The sequence below is a fragment of the Lacerta agilis genome, chromosome 4, assembly GCF_009819535.1.
Source record: "Lacerta agilis isolate rLacAgi1 chromosome 4, rLacAgi1.pri, whole genome shotgun sequence".
In the NCBI taxonomy this organism is placed as follows: domain Eukaryota; kingdom Metazoa; phylum Chordata; class Lepidosauria; order Squamata; family Lacertidae; genus Lacerta; species Lacerta agilis.
This window is the reverse complement of record NC_046315.1, coordinates 68,709,181-68,722,855: the sequence shown is the minus strand read 5'-3', so window position 1 is coordinate 68,722,855 and position 13,675 is coordinate 68,709,181. Positions and strand designations below refer to the sequence as shown.

Genomic DNA, 13,675 nt, shown 5'->3' with positions numbered 1-13,675 from the left:
ACATTTCTTTGAAAGCATTAGATCAAATGATTTTCAGTTTAGAAGTAAACATAATTCGTATTCTGCTTGAAGGGTCTTCTGCAGCCATGAAAGGAAAAGCACCACAAATAATTTTTTAAAAAGGAAAATCTCAATCTACTGTGGTGAGTTTCTTTGCATGCACTCACTTTATGCTATAGATATACACCTTAGAATTTCATTCAAACTCTCATCAGCCTCAATGATTTGTAGTCCAAAATATATGAAGGTCAGCAAGTTGGGAAGGCTAGCATGAACTTGGTGGCTAGGCTGAGTAAAAAAAAAACTGCTGTTTCTCCCCCCTCCCAAATTTCAGGTGTAAGAGTAGATCATTATGAAGCAAAAACAGCACCACCAATGCACAAGAGTGAGGGCTTGGCTAGGCTTCTGCTTGGCCACACTTCCAAGCAGTTTCCTCACTCCTTTCCCAGGGAAAACCCACTCTTTAGCTCTAAATTGAAACAAAGAGCAATTCATGGAAAACCCGATGGCCATTTGCTAAAGTGCTAAAGAGCTGTTTTCCCGGAGGGGGGGGGAGCAACAGGAAAGAAAGAGAAGAAGAAGAGTTTGGATTTGATATCCCGCTTTATCACTACCCGAAGGAGTCTCAAAGTAGCTAACAATTTCCTTTCTCTTCCTCTACCATAACAAACACTCTGTGAGGTGAGTGAGGTTGAGGAAAAGAGGAAGTGTGAATAAGCCCAGAGCCCCAAAATTTGCAGAAGGACAAACAAAATTATGGTGGAATGACCCGGAAGCTGTCTGCAGACAAATGGCGGCTCCCTCGGCCTATAGAGTGAGATGAACGCCGCAACCCCAGAGTCGGACACGACTGGACCTAATGGTCAGGGGTCCCTTTACCTTTACCTTTATCCAGGGAGAAGGAATCTTGTGCAAGAGAATCTTCTTCTCCCATGCACTCACTAAATCTGTTTTAGGGGTTTTCCAAACCTTCTGAAGGTTTGGGGAAGGCGCAGGGCATGGGAAGAGGGAGAAGCAGGAGAAACTGTCCTATAGCACAAGCAGAAATAGGTTTGATGAACATAGGCCATTGTTCCAAGTTCCACTTGTGAATGGATGAGTGCACCATCTGTGTAAATATCCATTTGTTTCTTTTCCTTTACAATTAGAAATATTTCCGCCCCACTGACTAGCCACTATACTGCCTCTGTCTCCCATACCCAAAGGGAATACAGAAGCTATGAAAACTTTACACACAGAGTTGTTAGGAATATAAATATGACAAGGAAATCCTTTGTGGCCTGAGCCTGAATGAATGAGGTTGGCTATCAATCTTAATAAATACAGCCAACAACTCTGGCTTCTAAAACCAGAGTATTGCTTTTTCCTTTGCCAAGTAATTTGCTAAAGGATATATAAGTCACAGTAGTAAAGGAACAGAAGTGAATGTTGGCAGGCCTACAGAGGTTGGTAGAAGCATATAGGAAATGTCATCTATGTCACACTCCAATCAAAAACAAGATTTTTCATTCTTTTGCAGCAGCCATATTTCGGGGACATACTTTCTCATTTTTTTTCTTCAAACCTCTAAAATGCAACTATGTGTTCTCCCCATGTTTTCAAAGGAAAACATATTCTAACCAGTGCTAAATCTCACTATACAGTCCTAAAATCAGTGAAATTAACTGAAACATGTATTTTATTCAATTTAATTCATGATCAAATACCCCAAAAGCAAAATATCAGTCATTATTAGTACTGCAAATGTGGGCACTAATCTCCAAAAGCCTTACTTCCAGCATAATCATGAGTATGTCTGCTCACAAGCAGGTCACATTCTGTTCAAGGGAGTGTGTTCCCACATAAATATGTATAGGATTGCAGCCTAATTTTATCTTAAAAAGAAAAAGAAAACCATAATCCAACAAAAGCTATTAGTTGACTCCAAACCCAAGCCACAAATTTTAGTAAGCTGGTTTGCAGATGCTTACATGGAAAAGGGATAGCATATTTGTATTTTATAGGAAGGGAGAATACAGAACCGAGGTCAACAGTGATTGTGTGTTCACCATTTGAAAGTCTAACCTTTTTAGCGTATCCCAAGTTTTGTTTGGAGACCTGATCAGAAATGTCATCAGCTGTCTAGCCCCTCCTTATATTTTTGCACTCCCTCTTTTAGTGCTCCCTCCTTTGCTATTTACCTCCTTTCACGATTTTGGTTACCGGTATTTTGCTTCATTTTAAACACTTTGCCACACATATATTTTTTTGTGCTTGCAAGATTTCTCATCAGATTTCTGTTCTGTCCACCCCACCAAAATATCTACGGATTGTGCACCACAGAGCATTACATTTCATTTGTACATGAAAAGGTATGTGGGCAAGCAGAAGAGGAACATCTCTTGCTGATCCTTCTTTCTTAAAAACAAAGAAACCCAGAAGCCTCATATTTGAAACATGGACCAAAATCTTGTAACGTGTACCAGAACAGCACACAATGAGACAACAAGAGTGACATGGTTTTCTTTTTCTTCCTCTTGAAAGTTTAATAAGAACTTATGAAAGGGAAGAGCTAGTTTATGATGTTTAGATTGTGCCTCCCTCTAAGTGCTTGGAGTTGCCAATTATTGCATGGATCAGGGGTAGGCAACCTAAGGCCCGGGGGTCGGATGCAGCCCAATTACCTTCTCAGTTTGGCCAGCGGATGGTCTGGGAACCAGTGTGTTTTTACATGAGTAAAATGTGTCCTTTTATTTAAAATTTGTGGGGCGTAGGAATTCGCCCCCCCCCCCAAAAAAAATATAGTCTGGCCCACCACATGGTCCGAGGGACGGTGGACCGGCCCACAGCTGAAAAAGGTTGCTGACCCCTGGCATGGATAGTCCGTGCAGAATTATTGTCAGTTCTCATTTCAGGTATAATGATCACTGGTAGAGTTAACGTAGAAATCCTTTTCTTTCTCATTATCAGCCTTGTAGCGCTGAGGGTAGAACTGCTATGCAGTCCCACTCAGGCTTATCCACACACCCTACACACCATCCTGTGTTGTGCAAAGTCCAGGAGAACAGGTGACAGTAATGGGAGATGTGAAGGGCAGTGTCAGGGGCTGGACTGCGGAGGAATGGTGGGGGCCACCCCCATTCTACACAACCTTCCCAAGAACAGGAGGACAACATAGAATTACAACAGTGGTTTGCAGAAGGTCATAGTTCAGAGAATGTAGAGGGGAAAAGCTGGGAAATAATGGAAGAGGAAGTAGAAACAGCTGACAAGACACAGTGTGTTTGGAGAACATTCCTGAGCCCCCCTCCCCCAGGACTAGGCGGGCAGTGTGAGTAGCCGAACAGAAAGCTCAGAGACAGAAAGATCAGACCAACCAATGCAGGGATGACGTAGCATAAGAGAGACGAGGGGGGTGGGTGGGACTTTATTTGGAGCCATTTCTTGAAAGAGAGATGCATTCCTTTGTCTCTCGCTGTGATTATTGAATAAACTAATTGGTAAGAACTCTTTTAAAAATCTGCTTCTTTGCTGCCACCGGGGGAGGGACCTGATTCCCCAAGCCTGACAGGCAGGAAATGATCTGGCTACATCTTCCTTCAAGCCTGGGGACTCTTTGAGAAACAGGAGAAAGCAACCTTAACTGACAGGAAGCAGCTAAAATCACACAGGAAACCTCTTGGATGATGTTCTCTGCGACAAAAGGATTCTTTGGTCAGCTGGCTTTATATGAATGGGCGCTGCTTTCTTCCTTGTCACACCAGCAGAATGGGAAGGTCCCACAGCATGGCTGCAGCCATGGTTTCCACATAATGTTTCCAAGAGAGAGCTGCTGTGGGACAGGTGTGAGGGTCTTGCGATGCTCCTCCACAGCTCTGCCTATGTGCTTTAGGACTGTGTGGAACAAGGGCTCCGTGTCAGGGGAAAGAGGCACGGCCTCTGATGGGTCTCTCGAGAGATCAAACAGCAGAGGAGGATCATGATGCGTTACTCCTTCTCCAGAACATGGGCAAATTCCTTTTCCATAACAGGCTCCTGCGCCTTTGGGGTGAAATATTGGAGTCATGTAATGAGCCTTCCATAATGCACCACCTGGGAGGAAAAAGGAAGCACAAACAAAAACAACCTGAAACAATAATCATGAAGGTGATGGTGTTCCCTGGAGATCTGGCTGAAATCTGAAAATTCAAATAAATTTACTTGCCAAGAAGGAAATGCACAAGAACAACTCTCCGATAGCCCAGTGCATGAGGTGTAATCTATTCCTCTCAATCTGCTTCTGGCCACTTGACCTGATTTTGTCAAGTTCCATTGACAATGAACTATATGCCCAGCAGTTTTAGGAACACTGCTTTCTATGGCAATGATTACCAGGCATGTTCTGTCTCTACCCTTCCCCCCTTGCAAAAAAGTAGTAAATTTAAGTACACCTGCATCTTATTATTTTTAATAAGAGGAGGTTTGTTTTCACACTCAGGGGAATTAGTTGTACTCACTGTCTTTCTGATGCCACCGTACTGCATGTAAGTATGATCCACAGTAATGAAACATGAATTCATGTCCTGAATGCTTGACTTCTTGTTGTAGTAAAGGCAATAGATTCCTTCCGTCAATTATTCTATAGCGACAAAGAAAGAATAAGTCATCAGGCAGAAGACTAAAATGAAAAAAGCCATGTTTTTTTGCACTGCTTTCTTGTAAACAGCCCCTCCCCCTAATGCATTCACATCAATTTTGAACAACATCCTGAAAAGTCTGTTTTCAATATTACCCCCCCCCCCCCAGCATTTGATTAAACACAGATTTGGCCACAAGGGACACAATCACATTATATCCAAAGATATTATAACAAAGACGAAAGATGAGTGTATACACTATTCAAAGAACTAATTAAGAGGAAAGAAGCCATGAAGTAGTGTAGTTATTTCGATATTTGCTTCTTCTTCTTTTAAGAGTTATGTGAGCATGTCTTAATCTTCAGTGCCAGAATTATAAACAAAACCTAACTAAGGAAGCATCTCCAACATTCACAAAAATAGTATGGGCCATAAATGGAGGAACCATGGACATCAGTTAGGTTACAGATGCTGTGCAGTAGGTGCTTACAACACTAACACAACCATATTCCACACAGCATTAATGATCGCACTGATCCAGTAGGTTGGCTGGGAATTTTCTCTTTCTTTCATTTCAAAAGAGAACAAAAGTGCTGGAAAAGTGTAAGTTGCCTACAAAAAGGTATTACTTAATACCTTAATTCAGATGACTGAATCTTGCAGAAGAATACTGGAGGATAATCCGCCCCCCACCCCAAAAAAATGAAGGGAGGGAGGGAGGGAAGGAAGGAAGGAAAGAAGGAAGGGAAAATGTATGCTTGAACAGAGAACCTACACTGACTATCAATGTCCACTGCTCTCAGGCTACATTATATATTGCATGATGAATTCTGCTTATTTCAAGATGCATTCAAGTAGAGCATGACCAGTATGAGCAAGGATACAGGTTCTATACCTGTCCTGTGGTACAGTCCCTCCAGCCGCATGAGCCACCGTAGGGTAAATATCCATAAGGCTTGTTGGTTCGTCAACAACAGTGTTGGCAGGGAGCATTCCAGGCCACCTTAAGATGCCTGGCACACGAATGCCTCCTTCCCAACCTCCCATGCCTTTGCCCCCTACATTGGGAACAAAATAGCAGAAACAGACATGTTTATTACACTTATTTTCCTAAGCAAACGAACATTCCAAGTCTCTTGTGGGTGGTGGAGGAACCACAAGGCCTTTCCATTTTCTTTTAAACTATCAATATGCACTAAAGGGCCTAGGATCAGTGGGATTACTTTCATTTCAAACAAAAGCAGATCACAGGTTTGAGAATATATTGCAACCTTCCGTACTTGTATTTGTATAATTATTTTATTTATGCCCCACCCATCTGTCTGGGTTTCCCTAGCCACTCTGGGTGGCTTACAGCATATATAAAACATAGTAAAATATCAAACATTAAAAACTTCCCGATACAGAGCAGATGTCTTCTAAAAGTTATGTAGTTCTTTATCTCCTTGACATCTGAAGGGAGGGCATTCCATAGGGAGGGCACCACTACTGAGAAGGCCTTCTGCCTGGTTCCCTGTAACTTTGCTTCTTGCAGTGAGGGAACCAGCAGAAGACCCTCGGCACTGGACCTCAGTGTCTGGGCTAAATGATGGGGGTGGAGACGCTCCTTCAGGTATACTGGCCCAAGGCTGTTTAGGGCTTTAAAGTTACAGGTGGGTAGCCGTGCTGGTCTGCCATAGTCGAAACAAAATAGAAAATTCTTTCCAGTAGCACCTTAGAGACCAACTGAGTTTGTTCTTGGTATGAGCTTTCGTGTGCATGCACACTTCTTCAGATAAGTGTGCATGCACACGAAAGCTCATACCAAGAACAAACTCAGTTGGTCTCTAAGGTGCTACTGGAAAGAATTTTCTATTTTGTTTCGACTAGGGCTTTAAAGGTCAGCACCAACACTTTGTTCAGAAATGTACTGGGAGCCAGTGAAGATCCTTCAACACCAGTGTTATATGGTCCCGGTGGCCACTCCCAGTCACCAGTCTAGCTGCCACATTCTGGATTAGTTGTAGTTTCCGAGTCACCTTCAAAGGAAGCACCACACAGAGCGCAATGCAGTAGTCCAAGTGGGAGATAACTAGAGCATGTACCACTCTGGCATCACAGTCCCCAAGCAGGTAGGGCCTCAGACAGCATACCAGATGGAGCTGGTAGATAGCTGCCCTGGACACAGAATTGACCAGCACCTCCATGGACAGCTGTGAGTTACCCAATAATATTTAAGAGCAATATCCAACTCAAAAGAGTTCCCAGAGACATATGTATACAGGGTGTGGTCAATAAAAGACCACATGCCTCCTAATTTCATAGCATAGGAAGAGAGATCAATTTATCCTGGAAAACAACCCAAAGCAAAATTACCCAAACTTCTAGACAGGGGGTGCAACTATACTGCTGCACTGTTTACCTTTATATATGCCATTCCAGCCACCCAGCTGTATTGTTCCTTCCTGAGCTTCCAGCTGCCCTCCGTGGTCTGAGGCAAAATAGGTCAGTGTGTTGTTTCTCAAGCCTTCCTTGTCAATAGTGTCTAGAATTTGACCTACACAGTTAACCCCCCACCAAAAACAAATATTTACTATGGAGGCAATAGCACACAAGGAACTTGTCTTATTTTATCCTCAAAACAGTCCTGTGGTACAAGTTAAGCTTGGCTCCTAAAACTGCTCATGAAACAGGGATAACCTATCTCTCCCTCCTGACTTTGAAAGAGGCTAGCTGTTCCTTAGATGCACATCAAATTATTGCATAAATGTGTGCGTTGTAGAATTGACAGCAGCCATGCAGGAATCTTTCTCCTCCTTCCCTCCATCCTAACAGGACATGTATGTGATTATCCCACCAAAATTGTAATAAACTGCAGCACTGAGGGCAGGATGTTCTATTTTCACCTTTGTGAAAGGGTAGCTGATATTTAAACCATTCACTCAGTCCTTGCAGCCCATAAATAAGGCAGTGTTCAAGTCAGCCACAGAATCATAGTCCATGCCTCACCACCACTTGGGATGACCAGTTAACAAGAGAAAAATGTTTAGAGAATGCCAACACACCTACTAACCAGTCCATTTCTTCTACATTGTCTCCATATATCCCATGCCTGCTTTTCCCAAGAAAAGCTTCTGTTGTAAACAGGGGCGTGTGGACGTGCAAAAAAGAAACAAAGAGGAGGAATGGCCCATGCTTGTTGCTTAAAAGAAATGAATAGAAAACATTTAGTAAATTGCAGCATCTTTGCAGTTTGATATTTCAGGAAAAGTGTTCAATTACCTCTGAATAAACGAAACTGCTTCCTTTAGGACGAGAGAAGCCGTTCTTTCCAGCTTCATTGGTTGTTCAGTGATGTTGTGGTTGCGCATCAAGATGCAATTCCAGTATTTCACAAAGCCATAACTGGAGTACCAGGAAGCAAAAAACAGGAACCCAAGTAAAGCAAAAAAGGTGACCACATTCCAAGTAACAGAGACCAATCCTGTTGTCTTTCCTACAAGAGCTGTGAGAACTGCAAGGGCAATAAGTTGGGTGTAAAACCACAGCTTAGCCTGCAATGCTGCATCCAACTCTGGAGGCTTGTGGTCCTGGCAGTTGTTGAGAAGAGTGAAAGGCATGCCATAAAAGTAATCAAAGCCGTGACTCAAAGGATGGTGGCAGTGATCATGGGCAGAGTCACAGTTTACCCCTTGATGCCACTTCCCTGGAAATGAATGCAGAAAACAGTCTGTTACTATTACTTTGAGTGGATTCTGCTGCCCGCCCCGTCAAAGTTTCATAACTAAAGTTATCTTCCAGGAAGGTCTTCCTTTCAAACACGGTTGCAATGAATGGTACTGTACAACCGTGCACTTTCATGGGACTATAGCAGCACTAAAGCACTCTTGTAGCATTTTAACATGTCATGGCTTCTCCTAAAAAATCCTGGGAACTGGAAGTGGTTAAGTGTGCTCACCTAACATACCTACAATTCCCAGTACCCTCAAGAAACAAGTTTCTAATCTTCTCCATAACTTGTAAATCTGGTATCAGTGTGCTTTAAAAGTATGGTGTGTTTGTCCACTCAAATCCTTACTTCCCTCCCTATAATGATCCTTTAAGCGGAGATTTCAGAATGATCCTTTAAGTGGCATTACCTGACCATCTGTGCCAGACAGTGTTAATCTTCATGTTTAATACATGAACCATTTCTCAAAAGGACCGCTACGACTGTGAATCTTTAGAAGTATGGTGTACATTCAGATTTACAGGGAAACTGCAACACAGCAGATTTAGTGGAATCTCTTGACCTACTAACCTCCACCGTGAAATCAATCAACAATTTGTCGCACTTGGCTTCCTTTTCAGTTGATGGTCTAATCATTAGACTCTTAACTCTCACACACAAGCCCAGCATGTAGTCTGAGACAGACTCCCACAGAAGGCAGCAATGAGCATGCATCACTTCAGGAGCACTCCTAATCCGCACAGAAAAAGTCCTAAACGTCTAACCCGGTCCTGAATCTCAATATGAGCTTAAGATACAGTCATTACTGTCCCTGCGCACTGTTTACACAATTACAGCCAGGTGTTTAGGTACAGATGCGTACATGCAACTATCAACAGAAATCTAGTTACAGTATTACAGTATTTCTTTTCTCTCTTTTTAACAATCATTTGGTATTTCTGATTTTCCTTCTCACTTTACTTCTGCCATCTTAAATCATGAATGTTGCCAAGTGGGTATACGAGTCAGAAAACAAAGACATACTTGCTGACACACTTGGTAACATATTTGCCAAAGTTTTTGGCTCACTCAAATGCTTGCTACAGTACAGGCAGGTTATTGTGTAACACTGTTAGTGTAAGTCACATAAAAGTAGGTCAAGTTAATGTAGCACATTCTGACCCAGTCATACCAAATATCCCACATTTATACTCAACACACTGAGAGAGAGAGAGAGAGAGAGATGGACAGGCAGACAGGCAGGCAGGTTAAAGAGGGCAAATTCCAGGTAAGCATGGGGACCCTTAGCTTTAACAAACAAACAAAGGATCTTATTGGAACAGGGAATTAAGTCAATGTCAAAGCTGCCTTCATTCCACAGGCCTTATGATGAGGAAATGTCAGGCAACAAACATTTTCTTATCTGCTGGAACGAGTAATTTTTCATCACCTTCACATCCAAGATTTAATAAGCTTTCCTTGTTATATGAAGACCTGAAGATCTATAGACACCAAAGATCATGAGGAGGTCATAGGATTTCTACGTACCTACAAGTCCCGTGGCATAACCCTGCTGCTGCAATACCTTGGCAAAAGTGGTTTCATTGGCAGGAAGTCCTCCTGAGCCAGCGTTCCACTGCAGAGCCCGATAGGAACCACCTGAAGCCATGCCTGTATTGCCAAGGATAAAGACCACAAGTAAACCTACCACCAATACATTTATCAAGTTCAGTTTACATGGATCTGCATCACACTTTACACTCAAACAGTATCAAGACATCAATATAACCCAGCTGTACAAATTCATCCAGCTGGGTTCAAAGGTTGCTGGTGTCACAAAAACACCATATCCTTCCTTTAAATAATACTATCGCAGGAATGAGCTCCTGTCCTGGTAGACAGAATAATAATGCTAAAACCATTTCATTGATGGGGAACGTATTATAGAAGCTGTCAAAACGAATACAAAGCTTAGTCATTTAAATGTGGTTCCTTGCATCACCAGCCTGGTGAAACTTCAGCAAATCCCAGCATCTTCCAACCTAATGCCTTGTACAGCGAAAATTCGCAACAGATAATCAAATCAACCATTTAAGTAATTGTTATTATTTAAACTCAGGAAATAAATCATTGAATTACACTTCATTGGCTGATAGTAGATTCAAGACAAGACAGGTAGTTAACTTGCAGAACTCACAGCCACAATCTGCTATGGCCACTAGCTTAGATGGCTGTAAAAGAGGTTTAGATAAATTTATCAGCAGCTGAGTATCATGCTAAAAAATGCAGTCAGGAATGAAGTACTGGTTTTTCACGTGGAACAAAACTGTACTACATTCAGCATGCTTATTTTGTTCAACCTTGCACATTGTCTCAGCTGCACATCAAACCAGACGTTCCAAATATACTCGACCTGATCTGATGGGGTATCTGCCAGTCAGAAAAGCTGCTCTGCTTGGGGTACAAAGCGAAGCTGCAGCAATGTGCTGAGTAAGTTTCACTCCTTCCTTTGCCAGCCGGTCAATATTAGGGGTGCTGAGATGAAAAGGTGATGTATTAATAGAATGAAATAGCAGGAGACGAAAGAAGGAGGCAATATATGGCCATTTATCTTGACAGTCCAAGCAACCTGCATATCATAGGCGACGCTGCTTTGTAGTGACAAGCCATAGTGAAGTAAAATCGGCTGGAAGATGGCCCAAAGCTGTTCAAAAAACATTTTAGCCAGTGTCATATTCACAACAACACCACAGTAACCCAAGAATCCCTTACTTGATAGTGTCGTTGCCATAGCAGCCTAGATCTCCAATCCCGAGGTCATCGGCCAACATCAGAACAATATTAGGTTTCATGTCCAGAGCTGCATTTGTCCCACGGGCATCAAGTGATATAACTAAAGCCAACAGAGTAGCTAGATAGATTCTGAAATCAAAAATCACCAAACAATGGTTTACTTGTATGAAGCTGACAGGAGAGAGGAAAGACCCAGACCATAAGTCAGTACAGTGGTACATCTCCATTGACGAATGTTTTGGAACCTGGACACAAAAGACCCGGAAGTAAATGCTTCCATTTTTGAACACGCCTCGAAAGTCGAATGGCTTCCTCTGTGTCTTTTTCAATTTTCTCAATTGAATGTGCAAACAGCACTTTGCGCCTTGGTTTTTTTTTTTTTTTAAACCTTTTGGAACTTGAATGGTCTTCCAGAACAGATTACATTCGAGAACCGAGGTACCACTGTATTTTTAGTATGCCAATGATAAAACTGTTATAATGGACTACGACAGTTGAGTAAAATGGAGTGACACTTTCAGGACTGCTTTAGATGTAAATTATTATGATGCAATTTTAATTACAACAATTTATTAAATTTCTGTTCCACCTTTCTTTCCAAAGGAGCTCAGAGTGGTAAAGCAATATGATTGAAATAAATTTTTTTAAAAAGTTAAAATATCTAAAAACAACAAGCACAACACTGTAAGCCTAAGTATTGGATGGATGCCCACTTTGCCCCCACCTCAAGTTGAGAACTATGCACCTCTGCTATAACAGGTTCCCATGTGTTGGGAGAAATGTATGTAGAGGGAAGATTGTCCTATGCATGGAGGCCTCAGGGTACCAAGAGGTACAACAGACTCTCCTAGTCCCCATAAGGTATGGACAGCACAGAGCACAGAGGCAGAGCTGTGACCATAGGGGTGGGGCTAGAGAGGCATGGTCCTGATTTAAAGAGGTTATCACGTTGCCCATGCTAGGAAGGGCAAGAACAACACCCCCCCCCCCACACACCAATATTATTGTTGTTGAGAGCAAGCAAAAGTATTTCCTGCTTCTTCAAACGGAGGCAATTCCCTTCCCCCCCCTTCCCCGCCCGCGTACTTTTGTGCCTTTAATAGCAGCTCCACTCCACAGCCTAGTATTATGTAAGTGAAGTTTTATTCAGTGTGCAGGAAAATTGTTTAGTAATGGGGAAAGCTCGTCTGCTTAATTGCCGCTGGTAATGGCAAAGGTACTAGCCTGAGTTTGGCCAAATTGCGGGAGACAGTGAAGGATAGGCGTGCCCGGCGTGCTCTGGTCCATGGGGTCACGAAGAGTCGGGAACGACTGAACAACAACAATGACAAAGGCAGGAGGAATACAGCTCTACCTGCCACGCCTTTGCAGGGTCTTGACTCACCTCCATTTTATTTTATTTTATAATGGAAAGTTCAGTCATATAGCAAACCCTGCTTTACAAACTCCTTCTTTCCTTTGAAAACAAAGATCCCCCCCCCCAAGCAAGATGGCAGGAGTTTGGCTTTTCTGCAGGACGGGGGTCCAAAAGGAGGAAGCAAGCGACAGGCTTTCGCCTCCCACCCCGCTAGCCAAGCACAGGCTCAGAACCAGAGCCCGCCGACGCTGCGCTTCCAGACACGCAGAAAGGGAACGCAGCTCCGTGAAAATCAGCTCCAGGGAAATCGGGAAAGGCACACCTTGGAAACGGAGGAGAGACCCTCTCCAGGCGCTCGCCCTCTGCTTGGATGAGCCCATCGTGTAGCCAGGCAATCCCCATCGCGAAAGCCAGGAGGACCCACCCGGAAGAAAGGACCCTGGCCAAGGGGGCAAGGCTTAGGCAGAGCCAGTAAAAGGTTGCAGAGAAAGCAAAAGTCTCCCTTGAAAACAGCGAGCTTCGGTAAGGGGATGAGGGGAAATTCCAAACTTTTTCAGAAAGCGTAGAGCAGGTTTTCTTTCATTGAATCATAGAGTTATATGGGATTGTATGGGGTGTTAGGGGAGAGGTAGTAGTACCTCTGGGGGGGGGAACACGTAGCTCTTCTTCTGGGATACGTGGTCCACTTTAGTCCCCACCCTGCCCTCAGCTCTCACCTAGGGCTCCTAGAAGCTGTCAGCGTGCAGCCACACCCCGGGAATGGCTTCAATTGGCTGGCTAAACTAGGTGAAGGTAGCTGATGGGTCTCAAACCCTCATAAATTAGGGACTTCACCTGCATGCAAAGACAATCTCTGGCAGGATGAGCTGAGCAGACCAACAGTGGGTCCAATGGTTAAGAAGGTGGTTTCTACACATGCTGTAGAAGGAAGTGAGGGGCAGGTGGGTTTCATCAGCCTGGGAAGGTAGCCCATCTAGGAGAAGGAAAACTCTGATCTTAAACCCAGGGGCGTAGCAAGGGGGCGGGGGCCCCGGGCCGCGCCCCTGCTGAGGGTGACATTTCGGGTGTTGGCCCCGCCCCCTGGACTTTTTTTTTTTAAAAAAAATTAAACTTTTAATTTTTTTTTTTTTTAAAATTAAGGCTATTTTCAGCTCCGCCCCAGCAGCGCTGAAAATAGCCCCCCCCTCCAGCGGCGGAGCTCGCCATGGAGGCAAGGGGTGGGCCAGCGAGGTGGGGTGCCAC

At 43.5% G+C, this 13,675-nt stretch overlaps 1 protein-coding gene across 1 annotated transcript; it reads right to left on the bottom strand.

Annotated features, from left to right (window-relative positions):
- Nucleotides 1–3,497: 3,497 nt before the first annotated feature.
- Nucleotides 3,498–12,867, bottom strand: LOC117045904 (arylsulfatase D-like). The gene is made up of 10 exons (XM_033147461.1): nucleotides 12,756–12,867; nucleotides 11,056–11,205; nucleotides 10,697–10,818; nucleotides 9,832–9,954; nucleotides 7,857–8,280; nucleotides 7,640–7,776; nucleotides 6,997–7,131; nucleotides 5,491–5,653; nucleotides 4,476–4,597; nucleotides 3,498–4,071 (listed from the first exon to the last, which is right to left on the bottom strand). The coding sequence occupies exons 1-10, from the start codon at nucleotides 12,833–12,835 to the stop codon at nucleotides 3,695–3,697; spliced, it is 1,833 nt and encodes a 610-aa protein (XP_033003352.1). The 5' UTR covers nucleotides 12,836–12,867; the 3' UTR covers nucleotides 3,498–3,694.
- Nucleotides 12,868–13,675: the final 808 nt, after the last annotated feature.